At 42.2% G+C, this 17,814-nt stretch overlaps 1 protein-coding gene across 1 annotated transcript in view; it reads right to left on the bottom strand.

Moving 5' to 3' along the window:
• The window catches only part of si:zfos-911d5.4 (uncharacterized), a 286,271-nt gene that overhangs the window by 200,004 nt on the left and 68,453 nt on the right, over window positions 1-17,814 (bottom strand). Inside the window, exons 5-6 of the mRNA XM_068053354.1 lie at window positions 15,370-15,598; window positions 8,028-8,248 (exon numbers count right to left, since the gene is read on the bottom strand). Coding sequence (XP_067909455.1) covers window positions 8,028-8,248; window positions 15,370-15,598 — 450 coding nt within the window. The remainder of the gene's footprint in view (window positions 1-8,027; window positions 8,249-15,369; window positions 15,599-17,814) is intronic.

The following is a 17,814-nucleotide window of genomic DNA, read 5'->3' as shown; positions in this document are numbered from 1 at the left end:
CGCATTGGGACATCCTGTGGTCATGAAAGGAGCAACATCAAATTCTTTCTTTCTTTACTGAGTTGTTTCATGATTCAGGTCAATAAAGTATTGGAGATTCCTTCACATGCATGATCTAATGTATTCCGTTCCACTGACTTCAATGAATCTGTATAACAGGTGGTAGACGCAATCCCACCCATTTTGCTCTACTGCCCTCAAGTTTCTACCTCAATGTCTCGAAGTCAGTGGTCTGGAGTAAAGTTGTTGAAAGCATTTAAAGAAAGATGAGACGGGGTAATTTTTGAGACCTTTTTCAGAATTTGTTTTTCTTTCTTAAAGACACTTTAAGAAAAGAGAGGAATTGAACTTTGATAGTACGTTTGAGATTGCCACAAATTCCATAATTAGGCGATGTAGGGTCAACCTTAGAAGAGGGAATGTGTCGACAATTTAAATCTAACTACTTTATGCAGATGGTGGGAAGGTGGTCATTGTGTGGAATGAGTTGCCCAGGGAGACAATGGGGGCTGATATTATGGAAAAATGTAAGGGAGAATTAGATTGTCATGCTGGACCTCCACCTGGAAGAATAAGGCACATCAATTTTGTCATGAACATTTACACACGAACAGACACCAAAGGTGAGGAAGCGCATTCCAGGGTCTGCTGAAGCGGATACAATTCACAAGGGCCAGGACTGGTTAGACCAGCTGGTCACATGACTACCTGGCTGCTCCAGGGTTTTCTTTTGAACTGACCACAGAGAGTTTGAAGGCAGCGTGTCTGTTTGTTCCTGGACTGAGAAGATCTCTCCCCTGTCTGCACCCATCTCTTTCTCACAAGCTTGTGTATTGCGTATGCATGTTAGCGTGGGGCGCATCGTGTATCCGTAGGCATTAACTGAATTACAGTTTAAGTTTAATAAATTTCAACTTTTCTTCTTTAACCTAAGAAAGCCTGTTTGTGCTTGCTTCTTTGTCTTATAATTGGAAAGCAGTGAACAAGGATTCACCAAGGGGGAGCTATAAACACGGTGTGTTTAAAACCCTGTTACAGTAAGACCAGTTGAAGGCTGAGAGGGATCCCTCGACACCTTTCTTACCTGGATGTAACAGAAATTTAGGTGCTATCATCTGGAATTGACCCACAGACAAACGAGAGAAATTGGAAGTGGGAAGCCAAATTGTTCGCAAACCAAAAAAAAAGCAAGATTTCAATACAGGTTTTCTTGTGGTTGTGTGTGATTAACTACTAACATGTCTGCAACTGAAGCTAGTAGCTCTCCAAGCCAGGGTGAAGTAACTTGGGATAAGTTAAAAGCACAGCCGATGGAGGAGTTGAGAAAAATGGCTGAGCAGTGTGGGATCACTGTATATGGCAAGGCTAGGAATTCTGAACTCCTAAGGTTAGTAGCCAACCATTTTTCCCTTGAATCGGAAAAAGCAGAAGCAGTGTTAGAAGTAGACCCAGACAGGGGTACTGCTAGCAAAGATACAACTGGAACAAAGGAAACGTGAAATAGAAGACAGGCAAAGAGAAAGAAACAGGGAGAGACAGGAAAAAAGAAAGAGCGAGGCAGGAGAGGGAGAAAGAAAAAGCCTTCCAGGAGGAACATGAGGAAAAAGAAAGACAGGAGAGAGAGAGAGAAAGAATATTCTGGAAGGAAGAGAGCTAAAGCGGCTTGAGTTAACTAGGGGGCGACAGAGTAACCCCAGTGAAAGCGTGGCCAATATGGAGGAGCGTAATTCAGGGCTGGATACAAAATTGTTAAAACTAACTCAACTAATTCCAAGATTTAAGGGGGAGACGTTGAAGAATTTTTTTCTTTTGAGAAACTGGCAAGGCAGCTTAAACAGCCAGCTGAAACCTGGCCTCTTTTATTGCAAAGCAAGCTAACTGGAAAAGGTCATGAGGTCTATTCCCTGTTGCCAGATGAGAGTTCATCAAATTATGAACTGACAAAAATTGCTATCCTCGGAGCATTTGAATTAGTACCCGAAGCCTATCGCCAAAAGTTTAGACCCCTCAAGAAGCAAGCTAGACAAACTTATCTGGCGTTTGAAAGAAGTAAGCAGCTGGCTTTTGACCAGTGGCTTAAGGCTGTTAAAGTACAGCTCAGCTATGAGAATCTCAGGGAAATAATTCTGTTAGAGATATTTAGCACTCACTCCCACTCTCCATAAAGACCCATGTAGAGGAGCAGCAGGTTCAGAGAGCCCGGCAAGCAGCCATTCTGGCCGATGAGTTTGCTTTAATTTATAAGTTGGTCTCCCGGGGAGAATCTATCCTAGTCACCCCCACAAATCCGAAAGGGACAAAGGGTGGGAAGGTGATAGTCCTGGGAGAGAAAGAAAAGCAGGAGGCACAGGGGGCTTTCCTTTAGCCAAACAGGAAGGTGCTGGGAGCAGGCATGAAACCTGGAGACCTTTTGTGCCTCCACTGTAATTAAGCAGTGCATTTAAGAGCTGAATGCTGGAAACTAAAGGGCAAACCTGTAGGGTTAATCAGGGCACCCTGCTCAGTGAAGACGGGAACCTGATGCAAAGCACAGCAGAACAAGCTGTGGCTTTAACTGCAGCAAGAGTGAAACCCAGGAAACTTATGGCTGCAACTGCAGGAAAAGCTAATAGGATTCCTGAAGGTTTTCAGGGTTTTGTGTTTGAAGGGAAAGTAACCCCGTAACCCTCGAGTGGGGCAAGCAAGCCTTTGGTAATTCTCAGGGACACAACAGCCATTGAACCAGGATTGGTCTCCTGGTTTGATGGTAATGGTAGAGTGGGGAATATGCCAGGCCATGAGGTTACAGATTGTGGTTGAGTACAATTCTGCTGCTGCTGATGGCCCACAGTGCATCCACATTGCTTCCAGAACGAGCCATGAATGTTGGTGGACAATAAACAACTAACTGGAGGAAGTGGCTCCACAAAAATCCCCATCCTCAATGATGGGGGAACACAGCACATCAGTGCGAAAGATAAGGCTGAAGCATTTGCAACAATCTTCAGCCAGAAGTGCCGAGTTGATGATCCATCTCGGCCTCCTCCTAAAGTCCCCAGTATCATAGATGCCAGTCTTCAGCCAATTTGATTCACTTCGCGTGATACCAAGAAACGACTGAAGGCACTGGATACTGCAAAGACTATGGGCCATGACAATATTCCAGCAATAGTACTGAAGATCTGTGCTCCAGAACTTGCTGCGCCCATAGCCAAGCTGTTCCAGTACAGCTACAACACTGGCATCTATCCGGCAATGTGGAAAATTGCCCAGGTATGTTCTGTACACAAAAAGCAGGACAAGTCCAATCTGGCCAATTACCGTCCCATCAGTCTACTCTTAATCATCAGTAAAGTGATGGAAGGGGTCATCAACAGTGCCATCAAGCGGCACTTGCTTAGCAATAACCTGCTCAATGACACTCAGTTTGGGTTCAGCCAGGGCCACTCAGCTCCTGACCTCATTAAAGCCTTGGTTCAAACATGGACAAAAGAGTTGAACTCCAGAAGTGAGGTGAGGGTGACTACCCTTGACATCAAGGCAGCATTTGACCGAGTATGGCATCAAGGAGCACTAGCAAAACTGAAGTCAATGGGAATCAGGAGGAAAGCTCTCCGCTGGTTGGAGTCATACCTAGTGCAAAGGAAGATGTTTGTGGCTATTGGAGGTCAATCATCTGAGCTCCAGGACATCAGTGCAGGAGTTCCTCAGGGTAGTGTCCTAGGCGCAACCATCTTCAGCTGCTTCATTAATGACCTTCCTTGAATCATAAGGTCAGAAGTGGGGATGTTCACTGATGATTGCAAAATGTTCAGCATCATTCGCGACTCTTCAGATCCTGAAGCAGTCCATGCAGAAATACAGCAAGACCAGGACAATATCCAGTCTTATGCTGATAAGTGGCAAGTAACATTCGCGCCACACAAGTGCCAGGCAATAGCCATCTCTAACAAGAGAGAATCTAACCATCTCCCCTTGACATTCAATGGCATTACCATTGCTGAATCCCCCACTATCAACATCCTAGGGGCTACCATTGACCAGAAACTGAACTGGAGTAGCCATATAAATACTGTGGCTACAAGAGCAGGTCAGAGGCTAGGAATCCTCCGGCGAGTAACTTACCTTCCGACTCACCAAAACCTGTCCACCATCTACAAGGCACAAGTCAGGAGTGTGATGGAATATTCTCCAATTGCCTGGACAGGTGCAGCTCCAACAACACTCAAGAAGCTCGACACCATCCAGGACAAAGCAGCCTGCTTGATTGGCATCCCATCCACAAACATTCACTCCCTCCACCACCGACGCACAGTGGCAGCAGTGTGCACCATCTACAAGATGAACTGCAGCAATGCATCAAGGCTCCTTGGACAGCACTTCCAAACCCACGACCTCTACAAACTAGAAGGACAAGGGCAGCAAATGCATGGGAACACAACCAACTGCAAGTTCCCCTCCAAGTCACACACCATCCTGACTTGGAACTATATCACCATTCCTTGACTGTCGCTGGGTCAAAATCCTGGAACTCCCTTCCTAACAGCACTGTGGGTGTACCTACTCACATGGACTGCAGCGGTTCAAGAAGACAGCTCACCACCACCTTCTCAAGGGCAATTAGGGATGGGCAATAAATGATGGCCTAGGCAGCGACACCCACATCCCATGAATGAATAAAAAAAACAGCTCCCCCAAAGGAGAGTGAATTAGCACTGCAGGCAGATGACCAGGTCTGTCTGTCTGAGACTTGCTTTGGAAAGTTAGGAGACCCAGGGAATGAATTAAATGGATTTTCCCTAGCTGAGGCTCAGCGAGCTGACCCAGTATTGCAAGAGTTAGCACAGGCTGCTCAGTCTGAAAGTGAAGCAGAGGGAGTCCTTGATTGCTACTATTTAAAGAATGAGGTACTGATGAGGAAATGGAGTTTTCCTCACAGACCTGAGAGCAAGGCGTGGACAGTAGTTCACCAGTTAGTGGTGCCACAGAAGTACCGAGAGAAATATTAAGAAGGGCCCACAAGACTACAGTGACTGTAAATGCGAATACGAAAGATGGGTATACGAAAGACCAAAGCCTGTGGAAGACAGCAGTTTGACTGGCCAAAATTCCACAAAGATGTGATGGAGTACTACAGGAGTTGCCTCATGTGCCAGGTTGAGGGAAATCCCAGCCTACAGTGAAACCTCATAAGTCCTGTTCCGGTGTTAGGAGGACCTTCCAGCAGAGGGCTTCTGAACTGTAAGGGACCTCTGCCGAGAACAAAAGGCGACAGGCAGGCACAAGGCTGGGAAAAGTTTAGAAAGGGAGGGGAAAAAGTGACCGAGGGCAGGTTAAAGGATGTCCGGGAGGAATCCCAGATGAAAACCCTTACTGACCGGTCAGCCAACAAGGAAAGAAATGCATGTTTTTTTTCTGTATCTTATATTTTCTCTCGACCCTTTTAATGAAATGCACTTTTCTCAAATCGCATTTCATTCCGCTGGGTATGGAGATGTCATGCTAGGCTTCCACCTGCCAAGAATGAGGCACATCAATTTTGTCATGAACACTGATTTTTAACTGTCGTTGGAGTGAGGAAATACCTTGTTAAACAGATCAGCCATGGCTGGAAAAAAACATTTACACACTAACAGGCATCGAAGGTGAGGAAGCGCATTCCAGGACTTGCTAAGGAGTATACAATCAACAAGGGCCAGGACTGGTTTGACCAGCTGGTCACATGACTCCCTGGCTGTTCCAGGATTTTCTTTTGAACTGGCCACAGAGAGTTTGAAGGCAGAGTGTCTGTCTGTTCCTGGATTGAGAAGAGTACTCTCTTGTCTGCTCCCATCTCTTTTGCACAAGCCTCTGAATCCACTGAGGATACCTGAAACCCATGAGAGAAAAGTCTCCTAAAGCGAACAAGATTTAAGAAGAATACTGGGCCCTCATGAAAAGCAAGATCTATCGACAATCAAAGACTCTACAGTGAGCTCGAAGAGCTATAACAATAACTCTTCAGATATTGTCTCAAACTTTTCCACTTTATTTTTCTTCTGCTCTTTTCTGTCTCTATTTGCATATGTGTATCGTGTATGCATGCTAGCGTGGGGCGCATCGTGTATCCGTAGGCGTTAACTGAATTAGAGTTTAAGTTTAATAAATTTCAACTTTTCTTCTTTAAACCTAAGAAAGCCTGTTTGTGCTAGTTTCTTTGCCTTATCATTGGAAAGCGGTGAACAAGGATTCACCAAGGGGGAGCTAAAAACACGGTATGTTTAAAATTAAAACCCTCTTGCAGTAAGACCAGGTAAAGGCTGAGAGGGACCCCTAGACACCTTTCTCACCTGGTTGTAACAAGATAAATATTTGAGGAAGGATTGATTAACAGACATTTGTTTTTAGAACTGGCCAAATGTACCACGGGATCTTTTTCAGTCCTGTACCTCCCTATGTTACTATGTTTATTATGCTATAATATATGTAAGGTAGGATAAGTGGGACTTCCCAATGATTTTCACATCTTTTAAAACAAATACTATTTTCCAATTCAGTGCGCACTGGTACAATTTATACTGTTATCATGTCGTTGCATGATGCTTCAGCAGTGATTCCCATATTTCACCCCAAAATCTTTTAACAACCTTAACATAAGTAGATCAAAATATGAATTCTGCTTTTCCAGATTATAACCAGGAGAAGTCAACAAACCTGAATTATTAATAGCAATCTAAAATAGATTATTTTGTAAACCAGTTTGCTGCACAGAAAGATATGGCAACCTCAACATATCTTTCAAATATAAATGAATTAAATGTCAGAAAGACATTATACTGTCACACTTCAATGGTGCATTATGAGAAATTACAAGTCATCCTGTTACTAAACCCATTACAACAATGTATTCTGCGTGTGAGACATCATTTAGTTTTATCAAGAGCACACTCTTGGTAAAAGCTGGGTTTAATATAGGTCATTATGTTGTACAGAGATTTACAACTGCACTGGAACGACAGTTCTGAAGCGATGCATCTTGATCGTGAATCCCTATACAGTGCTGTACAAGATTTATAGCACAACACCCTAAGCGTTGCATTTTGACAGTATACTTTTAAGAAGTTACCAGCGGCATGTCTAAGGAAGCCACGTCAACTGAATTAAAGAAAGTGTACAAATATATTTTAGTCCGCTCTAAACTGGGCTGATAATAAGGACAGAGTGTCATAGAGTCATAGAGTCATTTACGGCACAAAGTATGAAATTAGTTCAAAGAGTTATTCAGTTTCACAAAAATTGAGAATAGATAATGGCGAGACAACAAGTTAATTATGAATTTTATTTTACTGATATCCTTATTTCTAAAATAACATAACACTTGTTTATAACAATTCATGACTAACAAAACACATGCTACGATGGCTGCAGTCCCTGAGGCTAACTTATACTGGAATGACTGAACTGTTGGCTTGCCATCCAGTGTTCCCCAATCTATGAAAGAAAGGTGAAAACAAGCTCAATAGATGTTTACTATATGATGAATGTGATTAAATAATAGGGGCCATTTTCTGAAATTGCAAGACTGGCTTAGAGCCTCGCCCATTCAGAATGCACATCACAAATTTCATATGCACTCTCCACGATTTTCCACACCAGCGTACGGAAAATCATGGAGTTCGAATGTTTAATTTCCTAATATACGAGACTGCACATTGGGAGCAGGATTTCAGAAAATTATCCGTGATATTGTATTCTTTTAACCTCACACTTCAGTTATTTCTTTCTCCCCCTTTTGGAACCCATATACCAATCCCCAATTGAGATTATGATCATGGCCTGTTTTCAGATTATCAGAAATGCAAATTCTGAGGTGCAAGCAATGACAGGTGCAAACTTTGTCAGTATTTGACTCAGGCTCCTCTTTTCCTTCTGGACAAGCACCTGACTACCCTTCAATAAGATAAATTTAACACCATCTGTTGTTTATTCATTTCCTGCTTTAACCTAGAGTTCCTGTTCAGGACAGAAACATTTAAAACATACTCCAAATAAACAATTTGTAGGCCTACCTGTGGTGAATAACCCACAAGAGCCCAGAGGTATCCAACAGTCAAATTCCTGTGATGTGAAAATTCGAGTTCATCTGCCTCTTCTCGATTCAGAGCTATGTGTAAACAGCCATGGTAGTCGCCTATCAACCGTTGCCCACCATGCAGGTCCAAAATGTCCCACGTGCCAATTTTACCAAGCGCTCTTGTTAAATCAGTAATGTGACGGAATGATAAGTGACCTGTACATGTATTGAAAGAAAATTAGTAGTTTTTATTTTCTTCTTTAATATTATAAGGAAACTGAAGAAATATATCACTTGAAATGTCTTTATTTAAAAACAAAATTACATGATCCCCAGCTGTCACCCAATTGCTGTTTTTCTAGGCAATTTTAAACATGCATAATTTCCTTTTGCATGGAGCAGCCTTCCCACATTATCTGGTACAGTACACCCTTGCTGTTTAGGAGCCAAGGAAATATATATTATAACGAGGGTCGTGCTGTAACTAGGATCATTTACTTTAATGTAGCAGCTGTCTCCAAGCATTTCTACTCAGATTGTGGTGTTTTATGTAATGAAATCTAACACGTCATCTGTTTTTTGAATAACTATGTGGTGAATTGAATAAAGTATGTCTTATTTATAGATTTATATACACTAATAACTCATGTAAAGAGAGTTGATATAACACCACCAAGCCTGTATCCACAATATAGTAAACCATTAATACGGCGTATTTGACTTTTTCTTAAACAGTACGTACAACAACAACTTGTACATTTAATATAGTAAAAGGTCCCAAGGCACATCACAGGAGTGTAATAAAAAAAACTGACACTGAGCGACGTAGGGAGATAGTACGGCAGATGACCAATAGCTTGGTCAAAGAGGTAGGTTTTAAAGAGTGTCTTAAAAGAGGAAAGAGAGGAAGAGAGGCAGAGAGATTTAGGGAGGAAAATCCAGAGCTTAGGGCCTTGGCAGTTGAAGGCACAGCCACCAATGATGGAGCGATTAAAATCAGGTATGCTCAAGAGACCAGAATTGGAGGTGCGCAGATATCTTGGAGGGTTGTAGGATTGTAGGAGGTTACAGAGATAGGGCGGGGATGAAAATTTTAAAATCGAGGCATTGCTTAATCGGGAGCCAAAGTAGGTCAGTGAACATGGTGAACAGGACTTGGTGCGAGTTAGGACAAGACAGCAGAATTTTGGATGACCTCAAGTTTACAGAGGTAGAATGTGGGAGACCATCCAAATGTGCATTGGAATAGTAAAGACTAGAGGTAACTGTTACGACCAGTTGAGAAAGGGGTCTAGGGTTCCCTCTTGGCCTTCACCTGGTCTTACCATAACAGGGTTTAATTTTAAACACACCATATTTTTAGCTCCCCCTTAGTGAACCCTTGTTCACTGCTTTCCAATTATAAGGCAAAGAAACAAGCACAAACAGGTTTTCTTAGGTTTAAAGAAGAAATGTTGAAATTTATTAAACTTAAACTCTAATTCGGTTGACGCCTACGGATCCACAATGCGCCCACGCTAGCATGCATACACGATACACATATGCAGACAGAGACAGAACAGAGCAGATAGAAATATAGTGGAAAAGCTTGAGGCAATCTCTGAAGAGGTTTTTTGTTATGGATCTTTGAGCTCACTGTAGAGTCCTTAATTGTAGGTAGATCTTGCTTTTTGTATTCTTCTTAAACCTTACTCGCTGCAGAAGACATTTTTCTCTTGGGGTTCATGTGTCTTCAATGGATTTGGAGTTCCATGAGAAAGAGATGTGAGCAGACAGGAGAGGCTGGGGTGAGCCAGCCAGGAGAGGTCTTTTCAGTCCAGGAGCAAACAGATACTCTGAGTTCAAACTGTTTGTACAATTCAGAAGCAACTAAGTTGCCAAGCAGGCTAGTCACGTGACCAGCTGGTCTGACCGCGTCTGTTTGTGGATTCTCTGGTCTTAGATGATCTTGGAATGTCTCTTCTTACACACAATACCTGGTGCTCAAAGTCCATTGTGGGTTAAATTGGATAAGGAAAGTAACCCCTTTATTTCCACAAGCACTGTTAATATACAAATGTCTTTCCAGCCAGGGGACTGGTGATTTTTTGAACAAGTCCTTTCTTCACTTTAGCAACAGTTTTCAAATCAATGTTTATATGACAGAATTAATATGCCTCATTCTTGGCAGATGGGGGTCTAGCATGACAGTAACAAAGGCATGGATGAGGGCAGCAGCACAGGAGCTGAGGCAGGGAGGGAGTCGAGCGACGTTACGGAGATGGAAATAGACAGTCTTAGTGATGGCGCAGATTTACGGTTGGAAGTTCAATTTGGGGTCAAATATGACGCCAAGGCTGTGAACAGTTAGGTTCAGCCTCACACAAATGCCAGGAGAGGGATTCAGTAGATGGCTAAGGAACAGAATTTATGGTAGGAATATTCCCAATATTTAGATCGTGGAAATTTCTGCTCATCCAGTACTGTTTTTTAGAGAAACAATGATAATTTTGCAACAGTGGAGGGGTCAAGAGAGGTGGTGGTGAGGTAGAGCTCAGAGTACATGTGGAAACTGACGCCATGTTTTCCGATGGTGTTGCTGAGGGGCAGCACGTCAGCACGCAGACAAGAAATAGGAAGGGGCCAAGGATAGATCCTTGGGGGACACTAAAGGTAACAGGGGCAGGAGCAGGAAGAGACGTCACTGCAGGTGAGTCTCTGGCTACGACTGGACAGATAAGAATGGAACCAGGCAAGCGCACTCCCACCAAGCTGGACGACGGTAGAGAAACCTTGGAGGAGGATGGTGTGGCCAAGTGTGTCAAACGCTGCAGACAGGTCGAGAAGGGATAGTTTATCTTTGACACAGTCACACAGGATGTCATTTGTGACTTTGATAAGAGCCATTTCGGTAACATGGAGGGGCAGAAACTGATTGGAGGGATTCAAACATGGAGTTCTGGGAAAGATGGGAAGGGAGGTTGGAGATGAGACAGTAGTTTGCAAGGACGGGGGGGAGGGGTTGGGGGGGCGGGGTCAAATTTTTTTTTGAGGTAAGGTATGGTGACAACAGTTCTGAAGGAAAGGGGAACAGTACCCTAGAAGGGAGAACTGTTAACAATATTGGCTAACGTGGGAATCAGGAAGAGAAGTTGAATAGTCAGCAGTTTAGTGGGAATAGGGTTAAGGGAACAGGAGGTGGGACTCATGGACAATATGTGCTTGGAGAGGGAATGAAGGGAGATAGGAGATAAACTGGAGAAAGATGCGAGTTCAGGGCTGGGGCAAAGGGAATTTTAGACATAGTTTGGCCAGGTGGGCTAGGAGAAGGGAGGGAAGAGGCAGCTGATCGGTTGGCCTAATTCCAAGTGACAAAGTAGTCCATGAGCTCCTTGCACTTGTTGTTAGAGGTGAGGGTGGTGGAGACAGGGGAGAAGGGTTTAAGAAGACAATGTGCAGTAAAGAAGCCAGGGCATATCTTTGCATTTCAGTATGGTCCTGGAATAGCGAGCAGTTAAGGCAGACGAGAGCAAGGTGCCACAGTGCTTTATGTGCCATAGTGCTTTATGTGCCACAGCCAGATATGTGGTGAGTGGCTAAACCAGTTGTCTACCATATCCTTTCAAGTCTGCATCCCTTGGAGTAGAGAGGCCATACCAGGGGGAACAGCCAGGGTGAGAGAGGGTAATGGTTTTGAGGGGGACAAGAGCAGGAAAAGTGGAATTGAGTGTGTGGTTAGGCAGATCAGTAACTGCAGAAATGTCATGGTGAATGGAGGGCCAAAGGCTAGATAGATAGGATTTTAAAAATGCAATTATAAGTGAATTGGGAGAGAGATTTTCCAGGATAGACACAGAAGGAAGTAGGGTTTGGAGGGGAAAGGGGGATGTGGGTAAAGAGTGATACTAGGAAGTGATCAGAGATGGCCTTATCTGTAATCGACATGAGCAGGCTAGCAAGGCCACTGGGGTGGCTTTGAATATGGGTTGGAGAGTTTATATGGAAGGGGAGAGTAAGGGAAGATAGGAGGGCAGGGAACTCAGAGGACAGACAGTTTGATGAATTGAAATGGAGGTTGAAATCACTGGGGTGAGAGGTCACATGGGGCGGAGGCTGAGGGAGGGAAGCACTGAAAGTAGCTGGTGAGAAAACTTTTGGTAGAGAATGAGGATTTTAAATGAGAAGTGAGAGGGGTGCTACTAGGTGAAATGCTCAAAAGAAGAGAAAATGCCAGAGGAGTAGGGGGACAGACTAAGGAATGATTTGGTGATAAAATGAGAGCCATAATGCCACTGCAGGAGACTTGACCGGGCAAATGGTGGAAGGTATAGTCAGGTGGGGAGGCTTCATTTTAGGGAAATGTCAATGCAATCATTCACAATAAGGTCATGGATGACAAAAGCCTTGTTCACAAGTGAACTGACATTCTGCAGGGAGTTGCACACAGGAACGGTGACAGCTGATCTGCTGACAGAATCCAAAGGGTCAGCATTGGGAGGGGTGATTTGACGAGGAGGCCATTGACAAGATTAGCCCCTTGTGGGCACACTGGGCTTAAAGTCAGCAAGAATGTAGGATGTGGCAGCTGGAGGCAGCAACGAGTGCCTCGATGAGCCCTTCAGAGGATGGCAAGAGAGGCAAAGAGGAAACCTGTAGGCTTATCTAAGAAGGAATCAAGAATGCAATGGTGGCAGGAGGGTAGGAAGGTCGAGGGTACTCTAGGGTTGGGGAAAGGATTTGGGAGGGCAGAGTACCTGAAAGAGAAGTACTTGTTACTTATAAAAACAGAAATCAATTAAGACCAGGTGATTTACTAGACTTACGGTGAATATTCAACTGACTTCTCCTAGAGAACAGACTATTTAGAGCAGGAGTATTTGCCTCATTTATCAAAAATAAATGCGAACAGCTATTTTGGATAGTAGCTGGAAAAAAGTATACCGCATAAAATGCAAGGTTGTAATATCAGAAATGTATCACTGGTAATACTTCTTCAGCTTCTTCATTCCTGTAAAACACATACCTTGTAAAAAAGCAGCAAAAATCCACAATTTTAAAGAAAAGCCTAGACGGAATAAACTTCCAGCTTAACGTACTCTCCACTCTTCTTAATAAAAAATAAAAAAATCATTTAGCAAGGAGACAGTTTCAGTTTTGTTAGTCACTTGAGGCTGCCACCTGTACTTGCAGTTGGTCAATGATGTATCTTATTGGAATGGCCTTGAGTGGCTCAATGCGGTAGCACTATAATTTGTTCTTCGAACCAACATGGTGTCCGAGCCAGAAGAAGCGAGAACTGGCTGAGTGTACAGAGTAGCTAAACAAAAATTCAGAAAGGAAGCATTTTATGCAATGTATGTTGGAAATCTCTTTCACCATTGCAGTTTTCTGACAGCGAAGTTGCTAGAGAAATTGACCGACAAATAAGTGTAAGATTGTTGTACTGGTCAGCAGGAAATAAAAAAAATAGTGGAATACCAACCTGACTTTATAAATTTTCTCAAGCTACTTGTCCTACTGGATTTCAAAAAGTAGCTGTTTGTCATCTTCAGTATAACCTGCTTGTCACAGCTTGCTGCATTCAGTGATTCTGCAAATAACTTCAACTTATTCCATGTGCCAAACTTAATTAAAAACCTCATGTGGTATTTCAGTGGTCTACTACTGACCCATACTGAATATTGAAATCCCAGATTTGATCTATCCCTGGGGTGTGCGCACTGATCTCCGGCAGGCAACAGTAGGATTGGCACAATTAGCATTCGTTGCAATGTGGGGAAAAGTCATCAGGGTTCATACTTCTTATCACAATACAGTAAGTCCCTACTATAACATGCATCATGAATGTCAGGTGAGGATACTGGATTTGGCTTGGATGTGATGCCAATCAAATTCAAACTATGTACCTTCACACTCAGTGGGACAATTTCAACTTTTGCCTATCGTGTCAATGCCCAAAATCAGATTGGCCTCTCGTTATACACCCCACCTGATTTTCCTTCCCATTCAGCACTATCGCAGTGCACACATGAGGAACAGCCTGTTAGCTGCCTGTGGAAAAAGCATGAATCAGCACCTTCAGGAGGAGAGGGCAGAAAGAAAGAATGCTAGGGAGAAAGAGAAGAAATAGAACCACATTGAGTTGAAATTCCTTTGTGCATTTCTTTTAGTGCATCAGGTAATGTGCTTGTGCAAATTGCTTTGTGTGGTATTTTAACAAAAAGGTAATTTAACTCCTAAGTGATCCAAATTTGACTTGGGTCAAATTAATTCAGGTTTGGAAGATGATTTCTTTAAACCAATGATATGATAATGTATAGTTGACATATACAATGTCATTTTAGACACTCCATTATTTCTTCAGTTTCTGGGAAATGATATCTGTGGATGAAGGCATAACAGCAGATAGTTACTGTCATTTCAAAATAATTTTTGTTGGAGAAAGGGAAAATTGGTCTAATCCTCTGCTTTCTTTATTTACAGACTTAAACAGCAGTTGAATCAACAAGAAGAGCAAAATCTGGCCATTCTGATTCAGTTGCAAATATTAACCTCAGAACTACTTTTTCTGCTGGCTTTTGTTTATACAAATGCAAAATTTTCAATGCAATACTCCTCATTACTCTCATTTTACCTTAGTACCTCACCACATATCATGTACACATTATTAATGTTTTTGAGGAAAGAGGTAGATCTTGTTACTGAGGAACTGAAAACAAAATAGTACTTGTCCCTGAAATTACTGATTTCGTACCCAAGGACATATGGAAAATGTGCCTGCATATTACTGTTGCTCTAAACATTTATGGTAGTTATGTAGCAGATGACATATAAGGTACAGAGAGACTACTTAACGAACCAACAGCAACAACATTTTCAAATTAATCTTAACAACTAAATTCAGCAATTGAATATATTCTTATAATTACCTCCAACCCATAGTCTTACAGTATAAATGTCACAAAATGAAGGACATGAATCTGCACAACTGATGGATATATAAACATACATTACTATTTTCAATTTATGTTTATTGCCATGACTTCAGTATTTTGTAATATTCCTTTTAATTTCAGGATTAGGGTTTTTAGGGTTAACATCTTCTGTTAATTTCGTCAGGAAATCCTCATTGCTTCTCATTCAAATTTCAGGTATTTCTAATTATTTTCAGCAGAAATTTAAAGCTGTTTTAGACTACGTGAAAAATTATGAAAGTGAAATCAAAATTTATGAGACACAAAAAGCAATGCCTAGCTGTTATAAAGTAGCAACCACACTGTCTATGCCTCATTTTGTACACACTAGGTCTCTAACTTAGTCTGTAGAAATATCATACTTAGATCTGCTTCAGTACTCACCAGACAGCCAATGTGGAGTAAGAATATTGGTGATCCATGAGACATACCCTTCCTTGAAAGAAGAAATAAACGATTCAACATTGCATGGAGCTATGACCTCGTTTATCTGTGGCACTTCTGGGTCCAGTTCACAGATGGGATTCAGAAAGACTACCCGTGGGAAGAAGGCACTCTGGCGAAGACACACACCATTTTTCATCAAGTGATTCCACAAATTTAATGTTTTGGTCTATAGAATATAGTAAGAGGAGGTAAGTGAATAATGGGAGCATACAGATTGTAAAGGAACACAAAAAGATAGGGCAAAAGGCTACCAAAAAAAGGGGAGAAATTATTTATACATGCAATACAAAACTACAGGCAAAGTTAAGAATAACAACAATAAGTTATGAAGTAGAAATAAGACTGGATAGCACAATGGGTTAGTGCACAAAACAAGCTTGATTCCAACCTAGATTAACGGTATCAAGATTCCTACATGAGTTTGAGTAGCCTCAATCCAGTTCCTAATGTTGGTCCAAAGCATAAAAAACATTACATCTAAACACTAAAATAGCAATTTAATTCAGAAATAATTGCATATGTAGTAAATGGAAATGCCATGCCCTTACTCCTGAAATTGGTATTAAAGCACATTCCTGGAATATAATAGAGGGATCTTAATTTTGCATTTAATCTATGCCATATCTGATCTGGAACTGCTTGATGGTGGCATCTAGCCACATGAAATGGGGATGGTGTTCAATTTCCAGCATGAAACCTCTCATTTTGACCAGCAATGAGAATACAACAATAGAGATGTTACTAATATAAAATATTAAACCATTTATGCTATGTGTATCAACCACATCTCAGCTGAATCAAAAGGTTGTGGGTTCAAGTCCCACTCCAGAGACATGCGCCCAAAAATATAGGCTGATTCCCCTCAGTACAGTACTGACAGAGTGGTGGAGTGTCAGAGGTCCCATCTTTCAGATGAGATGTCAAACCGGGGCCCTGTTTGCCTTCTTGGATGGATGTAAAATATCCCATGGCACTACTAGAAAAAGAGCAGGGAAGTTATCCCCAGTGTCCTGGCCAATATTTATCACTCAATCAATATCATTTAAAAAATAATTATCTGGTCATTATTTCATTGCTATTTGTGGGAGGTTGCTGTGCACAAATTGGCTGCTGCATTTCCTACATGCAATAGTGACTACAATTCAAAAGTACTTTATTGTCTGTGAAGTGTTTTGGGATGTTCTGAGGTTGTGAAAGGCACGATATAAATTTACGTTTTTCTTCTCTTTTAGCATTAGTGGATAGTCAGCAAAGCATGAACTTCAGCTTTAAGAGATCTAAAGAAAAAAATCTAGTTCAAAATGGACTATATAATGTACTAAAGACAACACTAAATGGGAGCAGAACTGTCAAAAGCCTAACTGGCTCACATCAGAACAGTAAATACATGTCATGAATCATTGAAGTCCACAGAATTAGTTCCAACATAGGAATTCCTGAATAAATAATGAACCTAGATATTCTGGATAGGATACTGAGGGCTATAAATATCTTGCAGAACAATATCATAAATATTAATTACATATGGTTATTTTTGGTGAGGAATGTAATTGAGGAATGGAACTTTTCACATTGAACACGGCAGCAGCACCAAGTTATATATATAAATGCGTTATTCTGTGCATACTACTTCAGGGGGCACAGTGGCGCAGTGGTTCGCACCGCAGCCTCACAGCTCCAGCGACCCGGGTTCAGTTCTGGGTACTGCCTGTGCGGAGTTTGCAAGTTCTCCCTGTGACCACATGGGTTTCTGCCGGGTGTTCTGGTTTCCTCCCACCACCAAAGACTTGCAGGTTGATAGGTAAATTGCCCCTAGTGTAGATAGGTAGTAAGAGAATGGTAGGGAACATGGGATTAATGTAGGATTAGTATAAATGGGTGGTTGATGGTTGGCACAGACTCGGTGGGCCACAGGGCCTGTTTCAGTGCTGTACCTCTCCAGGACGCTAGGATGTGCAAAAACACACTATTCAATTAAAGAACACAAAACATACTCTCCAATGATTTGGTGAATTTATCTAATTAATAGCTGAGCATTACAAGCAGCTAAACCACTAGCCTCCAGCCAGCCATTCTAGTGTAAGTGGGGGTTGGGGCTCAGGTTCCCCAGATTATGGGAGCAGGTGCAGTGGAATAATTAAGAAGGCTTACAAGAACAGGAGAGGAATAAGGAGCAGGATAGACAATGCCAGAATCAAGTGCAGAAGAGGGAATTTATAATAAAGACAGCAACCAAGAACAGGAGAAGAAGCAGAAACATGAGAGGAATTGACAGTAGCAGAGCCACCAGGAGGAGATGAATTGGTAGCACAGAGTCACCAAGAATAGGAGCAGGATTAGCAGCACAAGAATCACCAGGAACTGGAGTGGGATTGGCAGCAC

Source organism: Heterodontus francisci, chromosome 20 (genome assembly GCF_036365525.1).
Source record: "Heterodontus francisci isolate sHetFra1 chromosome 20, sHetFra1.hap1, whole genome shotgun sequence".
NCBI lineage: Eukaryota > Metazoa > Chordata > Chondrichthyes > Heterodontiformes > Heterodontidae > Heterodontus > Heterodontus francisci.
This window is presented reverse-complemented; position numbering and strand designations above follow the sequence as displayed.